We start from the raw sequence: 17,590 nt of genomic DNA, 5'->3' as shown, positions 1-17,590 counted from the left end.
GGAGTAGCTACCGACAAAGGGCATTCTAAAGTTGTAGGGTTTCTACCCAACCTCATGGCAAACATAGGGGAGACAAATGAGTGCGTAGCACCCGGATCTATCAAAACACGAGCCTCATAAGAATGTACTGTAAGAATACCGCCACAACCGCTTTGAAGCTTGAGCATCCCGTGGGTCGTGGTGAAAACCCGAGCTTGACCCTACCCCGAGTGGCGTAACCCGACATCGACTTCTACCTCCCGACCGCCTCCAAATCCACGCCCCCTTGTCCTCGGCCTGTTGCCATCGAATTGATCGCTGCCATGTTGGAAGTACCGGATACAATGGCGAGGAACATTTGCAATGTAACCCTGTGACCCCATCCGTGGCTCGTGAACACGGGCATTCCCTAGCAAAGTGACTGGTTGGCCACACAAGCATACTCTGAACCCATCAAACAAGGTCTGAATGTCCTCTTCCACACGTGCACAAGGTGCCAAAGAGGATCTGAACTGAGCCAAAGCGTGACACCGAATGTTACCACATCTTTGGATTCGCACAGTCTGAACCCTCGGGATTTGTGTCTAAAACCACTCCTCTTATTCCTGCTTCTTTCTCTGTAAGTAGTTTGGCCACCACTATCCGTAGTACCCATGTGGGGAACACCTGAAGAACCCTCTGCTCTGTTTTTCTTTGCTCTTCATTGTCATCCACAGATAGCTAATCTCAACTGTCTGCTCGATCAACCACCACATCAAAAGATCGACGGACATCATGGCCAGGTTCGCATACCTCCTGTCAAGCCCCTTTAGGAATCTTTTCACCTTCATAGTCTCTGTAGATACTGTTGTAGGGGCATATCTGCTCAATTCCAAAAATTCTGTAGCATATTCATCTACAGACCTGCCATTCTGTCTTAAGACCTCAAAGGCCCACTGTTTCTGATCTCTGAAGCTTTCTGGCACAAACCGATTGATGAAAAGTTCCACAAACTGAGCCCATGACAAACCCTCCATCCGAGGTAACACGTAGTCATTCATCCATTGTCTAGGCATAGGCCCCATGACATGCTGCATACACTCTATCAGTCTTCTATTAGTCAATCGTAATTACATTCTCGCCGCTCAGAATCCAAAAACTGATATGCATCGTCTGACACATCATAAGTACCAGGCACCAACTTCTTGAAATTGATTATCTGTTTGTAAGGTTCTCCTCTTGGTGCAGTGGACTGCTACTGCTGTGGAGGGTGGACCATATACTGCGCCATCATGTCGATGGTTCTCTGCAACCCAGCTAGAGTAGCTGCCATGGGGTCCATGGGACCCTGTGCCATAAAAGACTATTTCTGAACTGTGGGCAGCTGCTCTTCTACTTGAGTAGCTCTAGGCCTCCTACCCCGCCTCCTCGGGGCAGGCGCCTCATCCTGTGCTGACACCTCGTCAGGCACATCTGGTTCTGGTGCAGTGGCAGCTCTCCTGCTTCTACGCATTTTCCTGAAATTCAGTAGCATTAGCCCACAAAATTCAAAACTGCACATTACACAGCTCTATAGACTCATATTTACACACAATATATGGAGCAGAAACTAGAAGCAAAGATGACAATGCAAGACGAATGTGGACCCTATTTTTCCGCATGTGACTCCTATTAGACTCTTCCCAATACTTTAGACAAACATTCCCTAAGAATCTGGAGCCTAAGCTCTGATACCACATTTGTCACGACCTAACCTATGGGCCGGACCGGCACTAGGACCTGTGCCAGCCTAAAGCCCCCGAGGCTCGTAGTAAGCCTAACTGTTCATTAACCCAACTCTAAGGCCCATTTGGGCCCAATTTCAAGAAACCAACCGAACAGAGTCCGGCCATAAAATGGACCTACCAACGGGGAGTTTTTGACTCACCCGACCTGTAAACACAATAAACAATCCATTGGGGAGCTCAGCTCACCCTCCACATACTCATATCATCATAATGATAAATGGGAGCTCAGCTCCCTCATCCAGTCCATCAAACATGCATATAATAATTTTACAGGTCCACAATAATAATTTAGTTTACAAACCCAAATCAAATAAACATTTCTAACACATGCGGAAATTCTAGGAGTAAATAAAATTACACAAATATTGATAAACAACCTGCGAGGAAAGGAAGCAGGTTAACCTCAAAAATATCCTCCTGTGGCCTGGAAAAATATTGAACAGGAGTGAGCGTTTGACTCAGAGAGTAAAATATCAATTTTAACCATAATCTCTATAACTATCTAGAACTAATGCAACCTGTGGAGTGAAATGCAACAGCAACAATATTTTCACATCATAACAGCAAAAAGGTAAATTTGGAGCACTCACGCACCCTGTAACATCAATCATAATATATAGGAGCTGATCCCCTATACAGCTCTCTTAAATCCAACCTGGTGCCAGCGAAGAACTCAGCTCGGACTTCCACTTAATAACCAAATCGGGGTCCCAGCGAAGAACTCAAGCAGTGTCTACCCCGAAGGACCGAGTCCCAGCGAAGATCTCAAGCCGTGTCTACCCATCCTATCCATAGTCCACACCACATCACACGCACGCCAATGCACGCACACTGCTCCAAATTACCACAATAACATCCATGGCACGCTAACAGTTATGAATGCAACATAAATCGTGCCTAGAGTTTAACTACATAAATATATGCATATAAGTGATGCATGGGCATGCTTGAACATATAATAATATCGAAATTACAATTAAAATTAATATTTTACTCACAGACTTGACGATGGTCACTGAGGCGGCTGGGCGGAGGAAGAAGGCTGTCCCGGCTCACCTGACAATTTTATTACAATCATTTAATAAATTTGACTCAATACAAACAAAGAAAAAGACCAATACGTCCTAAGTAGTGCCGAAAATCCGGCAGAGTCTCCTCTATACTTAGGACCTACCCAACCTGCAAAAAGGCTCAAAACACACTTCTATATTCACAATCCATATGTCCACAACTCAATCACATCACACAGCCCCTCCTGGGCCCACCAAATCAATCATCCATCACAACATGTAAAATTTCAATTTAGTCCCTATAATTGACCATTTTTGCAAAAACTACCCAAATCAGCTCTAAAAATTCTAAAACTTTGCCCCGCGGTCCTTAGCAATATTACTAAGCGATTGCAAAAAGAATCATAATTTTCTAAGCTACCACGAATATTTTATGGATTTTTAATCCTATTTAAGCACTAGAAAATTACGTAAAAACAAGGTTCGGGTTTACCTTTGCCGATTCCGACTTCTGGGACGCGCTCGGGTCGTCTGACAATGGGGGGTAGCCAAAACCTCGGTGCAATTCGGAGACTTTTCCGTGCAGTGCAATGCGCGGAATTTGTGACCGGTCAAGTCGAATTTCCGCGAATCGAGGATACCTACACGAAGCCCATAACACGGGGGTTAGTACATAAATTTTTCAGAATTTTCTAAGCTCATTAAATTCTTGGAAAAACACTGCGAAGTTTCGTGGGACCCACCGAAAAACGGTGTCGGAAAAATTTGAAATTTATGTCGCCGCGAAGCTCTCGACGAGTGGAGCGTGCTGGTACCCTCGGTTTTCTCGTGGGATTCACGATTTTCGAGAAATCTAGCCCAAAAGTCGAAATGGGCTAAAAACTTCCCGAGCAAAAATTGGACAAACCGCTCAATGGATTTCGGCGTTCTTGGTGTCTATGGAAAGCTCTCGCCGAGTAGATGATTTTAGTCACAAGACCCGGTCCAATTGGTGGCCGGATCGGCCGGATTTTAGCCGGGGAAGACGAAACGCCGCGCGCGCGAGGGAGGGAATTCGCGGTTTTTGCCGTTTGGCGCGGCCAGTGGTGGGGAGGCTGGGTGGCGCGCCGGTGGGGTGGCGGGGAGGTGGTGGCCAGGAGGGAGGAGAGAGAAAAGAGAGAGAAAAGGAAGAGGGAACGACGCGCGCGGGAGGAAGAAAAAGGGAAGGGAGCCGGTCCGATTCGATCGGTCCGATCCGGTCCGGTTCGATTCTGCCGGTTCGATTCGAAATACAAAATTTTGAATTTTTACTCTGCCTCGGGACCGAAAACGAGGTCCAAAAATTCCGAAAAATTTCCAGAAAACTCAGAAAAATACGTAGACTCCAAATATATTTTTAGTTTTGCCACGTGGTCTTTAAATTAATTTTTAAAAATCATCAAAGTTTATATTTTCGGAAAATCGAACCCGATTTTTAAAATCCGAAAAATCTCAAAAAAAATTCCTAAAATTTAAATAAAATTAAAATACCAAAAATGCTCATAAATTTAAAATTTTTGGGGTGTTACAGGACTAAACAGTTTTACGAAATAAAATACAATATAGAGACTAAATAGTATCCCATTGTTTTAATTAATTTTATATGCATAGAATATATACCATTATGATGATTTCTTTCATTGTATGTGGGATTAACTGGCCCCTTAATGATCTAAGAAAAAAATATATATATTTCAATCCTATTAGCTAAAATTTTTAATAATGAAGTATCCCATGGGTCACTACATGAGGATGATCATCTAGATAGAACTCACCATTGAAAATTAATTCATAAAAGGAAAGTGTCTGTAGAGTTATTAACCTCTAACAAGTTGTTCTGTAACAATGTGGGATCGTAATGGAGGTTAATTAGAATATAATCTCTCTATAGATAGACCGTGGGATCTGCACTTTTGTTGCATTCAGTTTTAAATATGATTAATTCGAAGGTGAGAGACTGTAACTTGCTTTGTATTTACATGCTTGTTGGCTAATAATTATATCTGATAGTGCCTAATGCTTTTTGGCTAATATTTATATCTGATAGTGCCTAAAATCAACTGATTACACCTTAATTTTTTTAAAATCAATTTGCTTTTGTACTTCACTATCTTAGATGTCTTCTTTGGCATACCCAACCAGTGGCAGACATAGAATCTATACCTAAGGGAGGAGCGTGAGTTGGCAGGTCTATTGTCTTTCAATTCAAGGGATAACGATGCTAATGAGAAGAATATTGTTATGAAACCAGATGCAATGACTAGTTAATAGATGATATTTTCTTCTCTCTTTAAATGTCAGCCATGGATCAGCCTTCATGTCTATTTAATTTAATTCACCTTCTTCATCTAAGGGAAAACCATCCATGTCTGGATTAAAGGAATGAAAAGTTTCAGATACCCATGCAAAAAGTTTATGTCAACACTGCAATATGGCTTGGAAGAAAGAAGAGCCTAAGTGCTTGCCTTAATAGAAAATATGGACGCATAAGGTCTTCGAGATGATTTAGGCTACATATCAAATGCTTTTACAGTTTGCAATCTGGAACTTGAATATCACAGATGGACATTACCTTTGCTTGCTAAGCTCATATTTGAGAAACTGGAGTACATAGACTAGACATTTGTAGATGAGGTCTGATTAGGTGGCCTGGTTTCGGAGTCTGCCCTTCTGCCTCTTTCACTTCTACTGTTATCAGCAAATTTTAAGCTTGCCTGATGTAATCCTTGCTCCTTCTCCTTTGAATTCCATTCAGACATGTAATAGTCTTCTTCTGTAGCAATCTTTTTAGATGATGGTCCACAAAACATTCCACCCCATTGTGGGAAGTATATTAGACATATTGGTAGAGTGCAGCATATAATCATGATACCCATGAGTGTTATACCCCTTTCTTTGGAGTATCTGGATCCTTTGAAGAAAATTAGCTGTGTAAGAACTGCACCCACATTTCCACCACCTCCTGTCATACCAGATATTAGCCCTAATGACCTGAACAATGAGACATGGTTGTATTATTAGAATTTAAACTCTGTGACATAGAAATGGGATTAAGTGGGAGTAGAAATCTTAATTACCTCCTAGAGACAAAAGGAACCACACCAAACGTTAGCCCACATGCCGCTTGGCAGAAGAAAGAGAAAGCAATCATCACTGCGATGGATGCAGTTAAGGATCCCACTCGTCCAAGAATGATGCAGAGTACACCTCCTAATGTCTGCACTATCCACAAAGCCCACAACCTACCCCTCATTCCAAACCTCGTTGCCACTGCATCTGAAATCAGTCCTCCAGCTGGTCTAGAAACGATATTTGCTAATCCAAAACTTGCTGCAATAATTCCTGCTGTGTGTAGCTTCAGATCAAATCTATCGTAAAAATATTCTGCTATTATATTGTCAATTGTCAGCTCCACCCCAAAACAGTACCCGTAAGTTAATGCCAGGATCCACCCTCTGTAATTTGTAACCCCATGATAGAAGACGTTTGAGAATTTATCTTTGGCTTTATCACCTGATTTCTGTAGCCTCCTGAAGTTCCCATCTGGCAGATCCTGGCCAAAGATCAATACTGCAAATGCTGATAACATTTGAAACAGGGCAGGGACGAAAAATGCAATTCTCCAAGCTGTAAATTTCGCTGCTCCGATGTCGCGGATTAGGCCAAACACAAGGGGCATAATCAGCTGTGTTGCTCCACCACCAAGGTTGCCCCAGCCACCTGCAACGCCATTAGCGGTGCCAACTACTGGGGCTGAAAACATGGAGCTCATCCAGAATTGAGTTGAGACAAAAGTGGCAAGGGAGAAGCCCACGAAAAAACGTACGAGGAGAAAAGAAACAGGTGATGAGACAACGGAAGTGAAGTAGACCGCTGGTGCTGTAAGGAGTATCAGTGAAGCAGAGGCAATACGGGGTCCAAAAAGGTCACAGGCAGTCCCCATGGCAATTCTCGCAAAGACAGCACCAGAGACGGAAGCAATACCTGCATTGCCAATGTCTGTGGCTGTGAGATTGAGGTTGTCACGTATTATGGGAAGGAGAGGTGGAGCAGCAAAAGTGGACACAAAACAAGAGAAGAAAGACACCCAAGACAAATGAAATGCCCGCATGTGGGGAGCTGCTATAGAGAATAACCGGAATTCAGTTGCCTTGTGCTCTGAGTCCACAGGAAGAGCAAATTTTTGAGTCTGAAATCCCGTCCCAGTAGTTTCCACTTCCATGTTCCTATCCTTTGGTGGGGCTAAAAGAAGCGGAATCGTTTAAGCTAATAAAATTTTGGGCTCTCTCTCTTTTTTTCCTCCAAGCTAACAGTAATTGATTAATGCCTGTTCCTCTTTGTGCAGGAAAGAAGATGAGAGTGACTAGCTCCTGGTAAAGATGCCTTAAAATACCATGCGTAATTATTAGAATCTTTTCTGCTTTCTATCTATCAAACTAGGATGTAGTCAATAAAGAAGAAGGGAAAATATGCAACTTTATAGATCGACTGAAGGCGGGTGGCTTACAAAGAGATCCAAGGAAGCTGTTTTTGCAGTATGAGATTTCCACATGCTTGAAAGATTTTCCATGTGTGACTTGGAGGATAGTGTAGCTCTTTAGAAGATAGAAAGACAAGGTTAATTTGGAGCTTCACTTCCGCCGAGTCTCATGCCAGCGAAGCAAAGAAATGAGAATTTATAGTATTCAAAGTTTTGAAAGAGAAAAATCGGTTCAAGTTTGATTTTGGATAGCTGCTTTTATGAACTTCAAAGCATCCTATGCAAATGGAAAGAGACGTTGATGCATTGTGGCTTGACTTTGAGGGCAAGTAGTACAAAAACTGGTAGGACTTCCATTTCATTGACATAGCAAGAGATTCACAACCCCTGTTGAATTTATATTTATTGACTTAAAAAGACTAGTTTGTCCTGTTCATAACCTATTGAACTCGAAACACCGCAAAATATGTCAATTATTCCTCTGGTACATACTGGTAATTTGATCACTTGGGTCAGGGTAGTTTGGTCATTTAACTAAGACAATGGTTTTTAAATATTTTAAATGACCAGCCTGGAATATTCAATGAGATTCTTCATTGATTGATTCCCATAAGGATCTTTGGAATATTCAACACCATATGGAATTAGCCTTATTTGCTATTATAAGCTTGCAACAAAATTGCACACAAGGTTAATCCAATGATTTATAATAAATTATTTAAGGTATTTGGTCTTAGGGGATACCATTAAAGAAGACTCAATATAGCCTGCTAAAGTCGGTTATGTCATGTCACTTTCTATGTTTCAATAATGTAGGCTTTGCTTTTGCATTTGTCTATCCCTGACTACAACCCTTATCCTGTGAATTAGATGGCTTACACAAACTCCTCTCTAAATGCTTATTTGGTACCTAACAACACTTGAGGTTTTAAGTCAAATTTTGATGCTTATTAGTTTTGGCTTCATGGGAATATGATTAAGTTGTTTTTGGAGGTATGCTAATGTTGCCACCCTTTTTGAAGTTGAGGCCAAAAGATTTTGGAAAAGTTAGGTTGTCTTTGGAGTTTGGATCTTTTCCAAACGCATAGAATAGAAAAGAAAAGCAAATTTCACTTTTCTCCTTTGTTCACTAGAAGTTGTAAAAATGGATGCTGATGCCAGAATATATGGGCCAATGGGCTCCAATGTCAATTCCCGGTTAGTGTCAGGTTCAGGTGTTGTGTACCAAAGCAGAGACCAATAAAAGTTGAGATTAATGGGCTGGAAGTGGAAAGAGAGCTACCAAAAATGCGATTCTGATGCCACGATATATGGAGAATGATCTCCTAGGTCAATTCCAAGTTACAAGCGAGCTCAGGCGTTGTAAATTTCACTACTAGTATAATTAAATATTGACTTGGCTCAACAAATTGGTGATGCCTTTCTTTTTGCACCGTTGACGTTGTTGGGACCAATGAAATTCTGATTGGAAGCAAAGCAATGCATGCACCTAGAATCCTGATGATTGATTGTTTCAACTTTGAACAACATCACTAATGCTATCATGAGTTTTAAGGGTCCAGTGTTATTGCCATATAGATCTATAAAATAAAGAAAGGTGAAATGGTAACCCTTTAGGCCGACCACTCCAACACTCAAATCAGAAAAGAGAAATTTAGAAAAGAGAGATTTAAAAGAATAATTAATATTGATTTTAGACATTGTGTATGCATACATGATTTCTAATTCTTCTTAGATATTTATAGGTTTTTAGGAAAATAGTGGTTGCCTATTTCTCAAAGTCAATCTTGAGTTAACATTCTGTGATTTCTTCCTAAAAATATGACTAATCCTTTGTTTGTCGTTACTATTGCTCAGTATGAGTTTTGCTCAGTTTGTTTTCCGAGGGATAGCAATGCTTCGTTCTCTCGTTGCTGTTCTGTCTGAGCCAGACCGAACTATCGTTAACTCGATTTATTCTAACTTAATTTTAACTTTGATTGAACGCTTTGACTACCACATTAGATTTTTATTCTAAACATTGATTGTTTGAACTTATTTTACTCGAGTAGTATCAATCACCAACACCAAGTTCTCTCAAAATTGTGAACATTTGATTCACTTATGGTTGTTTCTTTCACATTTTTTCCAAGCGAAAAAAAGGGTTGATTTTAAGCAGCACTAATAACAGCTTGTGGGGGAGTGTAGCAAGCTTATGTGGGAGGAGTTTTTCAATGTTGAAATGATTTACGTTGGTGCAACACTATATTATATTATATGCATTTTTATATTTATAATTAAAAAAATGAAATAAATAAATAATTAGAGTATCTTTTAATCACTTTCGCATATCAAGATATTTTTATCTAGATTCATTCCACCGTGAATTTAATATATATTTAACAAATAAGTCTCACCATATATCTTATATAATATTGTTTATAATTCTCAAGTAGGCAAATAAACTTCACAAAACTTATAAACAGGAAAAGATGTGAAATTGGTAGCCTGAGTAAGGTCACTCCGATACTCAAGTCAGTAAATTCTAAAGAAGAGGAAGCAAATATTTAAGGAATAAGAAAATGACAGATAATGCCTTTTTGCAATACTATATATTACAAAAATAAAACACATTATTTAGCGACATTTTTAACAGAAATATAATAAATCTCATCAGCTTTTATTTGACTTCTAAGGTAACTCCTTTTAATTGAACTTCTCAAATTTTGTTTAAACACTTTATATCTTATCTGAATACTTCATGTCTTATCCAAACACCTTATATCTTGTTCAAACACTTTGTGTCTAATTGTCTGAAACGACAAATATGAATCCAATTCGGACCCAAAAGATCTAAACCCTTTTAGTTTGGATTTTGGGATATGCTATATTACTGTGTCTTAAATGTAAATTAAGTTTAGGTAAGAAAAATAATCGCTTCTTGGTATTTTTAATTTTTTTTATAATTAAATATCATTTTTAATTTACATAAATTGAGTATTTTTAACGGTTATTATTTATTTTATTTGGAAGTTACCTAAAAAAACGGATGATCTAACACAAGTTGGTCAATGAAAAAGTAACCAACGGTTTTGAGTTAGAAATTTAAAACAAACTCTCTAACTGCCTTAACAAAACTGATCCACAAATTCAAAAACTCTACAAAATTAGCAGTTTCCTAATGGCCTCATTGCAATCTTTTAAATACTAAATCTCATCCTCTTCAAAATGTCCAAAATAAAATAAATAAATAAGGAGAAAACTCACTGAATGCAGAGAGACCTTGAGTGGGAAATCGAAATATATATCGATTTAGACCCACAAACTAGCCCTTGATATAATGGGTATCAATATCAAGCACCAATGCTCCTTCCCACTGGTCTTTCTTGCAACCGCCACCCTCCTCCTCGCCGGCCAAGCAACTGCCATAGCCACAGCAACCGTCAGTGACTTATGTGCAGCTACAGAATACAAACCCCTTTGCAGGGCAACCCTTAAAGGAATTACCGATCCAAATGCAGCAATAGAGGCATCAATCAATCAAGTAATCCTCAAATCAAAACACGCATATTTCCGGTCAAGGACGATGGGCAACGACGAAACTACTGAAATCTGCAAGGAAATGTATGATGATGCCATTACAGACCTTGAGAATTCTTTGAAAGCCTTGAAGGCAAAGGACAAGGGCACCCTTGATTCCAACCTTTCTGCTGCTATTAGTTACTATTCATCTTGCGATGACTCGTATGCTGAAATGGGCCAAGAAAGTCCTTTTAGTAAGATTAATATTGTCCTCCAACACATGGTCGACAACTGCTTGGTCTTGGCCACTCAAATCCACTGATTCATTATAAATTTTGGAGGGTAATTAATTAATTAATTTGCTGGGTTGTGTTAATTAGGTTAAATTCATATTAATATGCGTTGGTTTTGTTCAATTATTGCATTCCTTAGGAGGTGTTGATTTGTATAATACGGGAAGTGAGTGCCTTTTCTGGCATTTATATGATAATTATCAAATTTGACTCCCTGAACCAGATTTTCAGTTCTGATATTTACAATCTGTACTTTGTCATCTTAATTATATCAATATATTTGAAGATTACTCCCTCCCTGTTTGTATTATCATATTAATTATAACTTTTAAGTGTGATTTATGCGTGCAAATGAGTTCATCTTCCATTAAAATTTTTCTGCTTTTCTTAAATTTTCAAGAGCTAGAACATCATTCATATTTCCTTTAAATTTAGTGGAGGAAAAATTATTATTTAATTTATACATTTTAATAAAATTAATTATTTCATTCTATATTTTGAAAAATATAATTCCCAATCCCTAGTTCATTAAACTATTTAATCTTAGTTTTGCCATTAGTCAGTATGTTTTAATATCATTTAAACTATTATTTAGCCCCTTTATATTAGCAAAATTAATCAGTTTGTTCTTATATTTTGAAAAATACATTAGTTTCTTAGTTTCTGTAATTTGGTTTCATCAATTCTTTAATCATCCGATTATTTTTTGTATTCGAATTACTCTTTTATTTCTCACTTCTCATAATTCTTCCTTGTTATACCCACACTTTCTCCACTTTATTACAGTCTATTTAATAGTTATTAAACATATTGTAAAAAAAATAATATATAAACAATATAAACTTGTAACACCCCTCACCGGTTACAGTGTAGCCGAGCAAAGTGTGCTACATTTGGTGCCGAAGCACCCTATCTTATCTTACTTTGTTCCTTTAATAATTTGATCTCGTTATATTTTAATATCAATTATTTTTTTACGGAGAAACCAGCGGAGTTTTCCCTATTTTATTATCAGTTAACGTATTTCACTATTCACCTGCTTGAAATTTTTAATAATATTTTACAATAAAAATATCATTCATACTCATCATATTAATCTCACATTCAATTCTTATAATTCATATATTCATTTGTACAAATCTATTCATACTCAATTCATATGTAAACATTCTCAAATTACATAAGCAAAATTTTCAAATTTTCTTAATTTACATAATTTCATAATTTATATGATCTACAAATTAATTACAGTTCCATAATCTATATTTCAACTTACAATTCATAGTTTACATTACAAATAATAACTAATTATAATGTACAAAATGCATAATATGATCTATATGGGCCCTATCTACATGCATTGCTGAGGAGGTAACAACCTTGAATACTCTGCAGATCAGACTCCAAAATTTCTGTTTAGTATTCGTGGGCTTTAACTTCAGTACCTGCGCGAGGAAACAAATATATCGCGCTAAGCATTGCTGCTTAGTGGTACAATAATATAACAAGAAATAATGTATACAAATAAAAATAATTGGAGCATATTTTCTATACTCAAAAATTTTATTGGGTTCATATGAAATTTGCCATACAATATATTTTTCGTCATTTATGTTGCTCTCTAGAATCTCTTTTGTCATAAGTTTACAATAATTATTTATATAATGTACAAATAAATCTAAATATTTAGTTTATGTTTTTATTATTATGGAGGATGCATTTCTAATAATTACTTACGTTATGCTTATTTTACTAATCCTTCATTTACTCTCTTAATATTTTCTATATGTTGTGGATCATTTCGTAATAATTAAATTCTTAATACTAGTTTAATACCTTTCGGATTTTTCTCATTGATTTATTTGGTTTCTAATATTTTTAACTTATTTTAATAAATTTTTCTGCCCAGGTAACCTATGACAGGCTGACTAAACTGGATAACGGGTCGCTGGCACTGAACACCGTGGTGCCTCAGGCTGTCATACCATGGGACGCAGAACGTCAACCACGTATGCAGTCAGTATGGCTAAAAAGCCATGATAACACATAATCGGGCATAAAAGCCATGAGTGAAGGCATAAAGCCATGAGTGCGGACATAAAGCCATGAATACAGGCATAAAGCCTTTCGCAGTACTGCTAAAACAATACCCTATTGGCATTCCAATCTATCCAATCTGACATATGTGTCTAGGCAATACATGGGCACATAGTACCATTAAGAGTTTATATGTTTCATCATTTCATTATATTCTTCGTTTATATTTTTATAGCATTCTAATTTTGTTTATAATGGAAACATAATTTCCAAATTCACATTTCTAGGTAATTTATGCATTCATCGTAATATTCATACTAATTACAATTCACATTCATTTAATCTCATGTACCATTCACATTCAAAACATCTTTCCTTTCTCTCTTGATGGGAACCTAAATCCCAAATGACACTTTTATCATATTTATTCATTCAACAATCTATTCATGTAAAGTACATTTCATACTTCAAGTTGTATTGCTAATATATTATGAACTCCATTGGTGTTGGGAGTATAAGTCTCAACAATCCATCTAGGTTAATTTCATTTCATATTCAAGTGGTATCACTCATGTTTTATTAAACCTACTAGTAATGGGAATATAAATCTTAATTATATATTCACATAACTTAAATGTTCATTAAGTCATTTAGGTAAATTACTATTTCTATTCCAAGTAATCCATGAACATTTCATGGATTCCAAATTTCATACCTTAATTTCCTCTACCAATTTAGTTCTTACACTTTGTGTCTTTGTACTACTATTCACATTACTATTCACTCAAATTGTTGACTTTTTAATACATAATAAATTTATTGAACCTAAGTTCTCTAAGATACCACATTTTGCATTTTATTTTTGTTGGTATTGATTTCCAATACCATTTCAAGGCTTATCTTATGTTATTCAAAATTTTCAGATTTCATACCCTAGGTTTACTGTTCCATTGGTAATTTGTACAGTAAGAATTTGATAAAATTGTCTTCATGAAAGTTGTTCCTTATTGTGTCTAGTTATATTTCTTTTTTTGAATCACTTCATTTGGAGTTTTGTAGCTCAAGTTATGATCATTTTACCATAACTGGCCGGATTGACCTGTACCCAGAATTTCTGGACAATTTGGTTCTACAAGATTTGGTATCCTAAATTGGACTAGTAATTTGAATTAGTTAGGTTCAGAATTTAAGTTTGTGTTCTTCATGAAAGTTGTAGGGCTATGTCTCAACTTTCTGCTGGTAAAATTTTAGATCAATTGAACTTTTCTACACTAAGTTATGACCATTTGAACAAATACTATTCATTTTGTCATTTTCTAGGAACAACATGTTGATCACCCGGATTAGGGTAATTTTCGGGTCAATTTGGTTTGGTTTTCTGGGCAGGGTTTCTTCACCAAAGTTGTGCCATTTTGTGTCTAATTTCATGTCCAATTGGCCTTGCACCAATTGAACCTATACAACTCCAGTTATAGCTGCCCAAACATGCTGGACTCACATTCAGACCTGCAGGGCTACTCAAGGCAGCATATCATTTCAATTCCAATACCATAATGGTCTCCAATTTAAGGTCAAAATTCATTAAATGGTCACTAATTGACCATTATAATTTAATTTAAACATCTAAGCATTAAACCATCAATTAAATCTCAAAACCCTAGCCCTAACAATCCAACACTTTATCTAACATACACAAATCAATATCTAACTCTAATATAATTATCAAACATCATTCCCAAGCAATTTAATTCAATCAAATCAACAATTCTCAACCTTCCCCCATGACTGCCAAAAATTAGAATGTTCATAATATGCATATTTTCTTCAAATTTTCTCTATTTTCTAACTTAACTCAAGGTTCAAATCTAAAATATAAAGAGAGAAGTAAGAGATTTAGCACTAACCTTGAATTGGCTAACCCTTGACTTGTTAAAACTTCAATATCTCTTTAATTTTCTGATACTTAAAGCTTTCTCAAGGTGTAAGATGAAATTTTAGTGAAGACAACTAGGAGTTTTGGGGTGAGATAAGGGAGAAAATAAAGCTTACAAGCTTCATAAATGGTGGAACCCCTTCTCTCTCTCTCTCTCTCTCTCTCTCTCTCTCTCTCTCTCTCTATGGTGCGGCTGTTTGAAGATGACAGTGCAGATTGGTTTTTCATTTTGTCTCTTTTTTATTTAGTTTTTATCCCTTATAAAAGGCTTATCAATTTGTGATTGGGTGGAGAGTGTTTAATGACATCATATGATGTCATAATTCCTAATTTCTTTCATTTTTCTTTCATTTTCTTTTCTACTGATTTCCAATTCAATTTTTAGTAATATTTTTTCATATTTTAGATCATAATAATTATTTACTTAACTGGACAAGTCGGCCAAAAATCATCTCTGAAGACGAAATGACCAAAATGCCCTCCGTTTGGCTTATTAAGCCAAAATCTTCTGTACCAATCGAAAAATTTTTCTAAACATTTTCTTGGCATTCTAATGCCATAGAAACCTCAATGACTCTTCTCTGGAGTCTCAAAAATTAATTCACGAATTTTCTCCAGGGTTTAGGGCTTCTAGCTGCGAAAACCGTAACTTTCCACTGGGTTACCCATCGCTAGGGCACTGGCTCATTTAACTTGGTTGTATTTTATTTCTAAAATTTTTCCTCAATTTTTCTTATTAATATTTAAATTATTTATGACTCCTCACTCTAGTCTAAATATTTTTTCAGATGTTCTAGCTGTCCAGACCGACAACGGTTATTGGAACAGTAGAATGTACAGAATAGCTACAGTGAGGGTGTTACAAAACTAGTTAGTTATTGTAGATTTATAACTATATAAATTAACTAAGCTAAACATATTATACTATCTCCATATTAATAGAATCTATATTAATAAAATAAATTAAAATTAATGAAACATATATAATAATGTAATAAATTATACTAAGAGAAATGCAATTGTAAGTAATTAAGGTGATCATTTAGGAGAATTGTTTCATAACAAAAAGAAAAACATAAAAATGATGTTAAAAAATTGAATGAAAATACTTAAACAATTTTATGAAAATGCACATTTAAATTTAGTCTCACTTAAAAAAAATTTATATTTTCATTTAAAAATATAATTTTTAAAATATTATATTTTTCAAAATACATGAAATAGTAATATTTTTTAAAATATATAAATTCAACAATTAATTTTATTAAAATAAAAAATTAAATAATAATTTAATTGATTTTAAAATTCACTAACTAATAGAAGAATTTAACAAGAAAACTAAAAATTTTAACGAAATTAAATACTATATTTCTCAAAAATATACTAAAGAAATAGTTAGTTTCATTTTTTTTTTTCCTGTAGTGAATCCTCCCCTTTGACAAAATGGGTCCCTGTCATGAATCGAACGGCTCCAGATGCCCCTAATCATCCAAAAGGAAAAAGAAAAAAAAAATCAACCTCCGCGTGGTGCTGTCAGGATTGATCTGCAGCCAGGCCAGAAAGGTTCAAGAATTGCGTGCGTTGTTTGGCAAGTGTCTGTAGGCTTTAGCCCATTTACACTCGCACACAAACCCCATTTTGGTTGTCGGTGCACCTTTAGATTTTCATAGATGCCTTTCGTTTTCCTTGCACACACTTCGCTTCTGCATATTTTCTTTTGGTCTTTTATAATTTAGTTTTTAAATATGAAAAATCATAATTTAATTATTTTTTTAAATAAATTATTTTTTAAAATATATTTTTATTAACATAATAATAATAATAATAATAATAATAATAATAATAGAAGTAGTTTATTCAAATCCAGAGAATTAAATTTTTATAGATTTAAAAATTGAAAAATGTGATGAATTAACTTGTTATAGTTTAATATGACTATTTGGTTAAATCTTAACAATTAAGGAATATTTTCTATTTATTAATTAAATTAATCATGTTAAATTTGACATTAATCAATGCTTTTTTTTCCATTTAGAAGTTGATTTTTTATTTGGAAATTTTGTTCCACTCGCAAACGAATAAAGGTGGTCAAAGATAACAAAGGACATGAATGACAGACAGTTATTTAAGAACCGTTAAAAAAAAAAAAGAAAACGCAAGGAGGGATGTATTTAAGATGGGTTTAACATTAATCAAGGCGGTCAAATCATAATCATTTATGTTAAATAAAATAATTAAAAGAAAAGAAACTCAAACTTATCCATAAAGTAAGTGATATACATTTCGCTTATCCATAAAATAAGTGATATACAATTTGAAGCTAAATCAAGCCAAGCTAAGCTAAATTACGTACCTCCTGAGAGAGCCGTTAAATCATACTCATAGGTTACTTGCCTCGAAAGAGAGTAGATATTACTTTATGATAAGAATGCATGGAATTCACAACGAATCTATCCCTTCTTGGATCTATCAATACGTACAAATTGAGTGTCTCTAAAATATTCATCGTGAATTTACTTAAATGGCCCTGCTTTTGATATAAGGCTATTGCTTTCTTTTCACCTAATAAATAT

The 17,590-nt window shown here is 35.8% G+C and overlaps 2 protein-coding genes across 6 annotated transcripts; one reads left to right on the top strand and one right to left on the bottom strand.

Moving 5' to 3' along the window:
- Positions 1 to 1,124: 1,124 nt before the first annotated feature.
- Positions 1,125 to 7,435, bottom strand: LOC110631668 (high affinity nitrate transporter 2.5). Of its 5 annotated transcripts, XR_009140600.1 has the most exons (5): positions 5,851 to 7,435; positions 5,346 to 5,764; positions 3,249 to 3,396; positions 2,744 to 2,801; positions 1,954 to 2,169 (listed from the first exon to the last, which is right to left on the bottom strand). XR_009140600.1 is itself a non-coding variant. In XM_058128970.1 (3 exons), the coding sequence occupies exons 1-2, from the start codon at positions 6,993 to 6,995 to the stop codon at positions 5,389 to 5,391; spliced, it is 1,521 nt and encodes a 506-aa protein (XP_057984953.1). In that variant the 5' UTR covers positions 6,996 to 7,435; the 3' UTR covers positions 1,125 to 1,475; positions 5,346 to 5,388. The 5 variants fall into 5 exon arrangements, 3 of the variants coding, with proteins under 3 accessions (XP_057984953.1, XP_057984952.1, XP_021635272.2); XR_009140601.1 differs by lacking the exon at positions 3,249 to 3,396; XM_058128970.1 differs by lacking the exons at positions 1,954 to 2,169; positions 2,744 to 2,801; positions 3,249 to 3,396 and adding an exon at positions 1,125 to 1,475.
- Positions 7,436 to 10,485: 3,050 nt separating this feature from the next.
- Positions 10,486 to 11,344, top strand: LOC110631667 (putative pectinesterase/pectinesterase inhibitor 43). Its single transcript, XM_021779578.2, has one exon. The coding sequence runs from the start codon at positions 10,573 to 10,575 to the stop codon at positions 11,074 to 11,076; it is 504 nt and encodes a 167-aa protein (XP_021635270.2). The 5' UTR covers positions 10,486 to 10,572; the 3' UTR covers positions 11,077 to 11,344.
- The last annotated feature ends 6,246 nt before the right edge of the window (positions 11,345 to 17,590 follow it).

Source organism: Hevea brasiliensis, chromosome 10 (genome assembly GCF_030052815.1).
Source record: "Hevea brasiliensis isolate MT/VB/25A 57/8 chromosome 10, ASM3005281v1, whole genome shotgun sequence".
NCBI classification, from domain to species: domain Eukaryota; kingdom Viridiplantae; phylum Streptophyta; class Magnoliopsida; order Malpighiales; family Euphorbiaceae; genus Hevea; species Hevea brasiliensis.
This window is presented reverse-complemented; position numbering and strand designations above follow the sequence as displayed.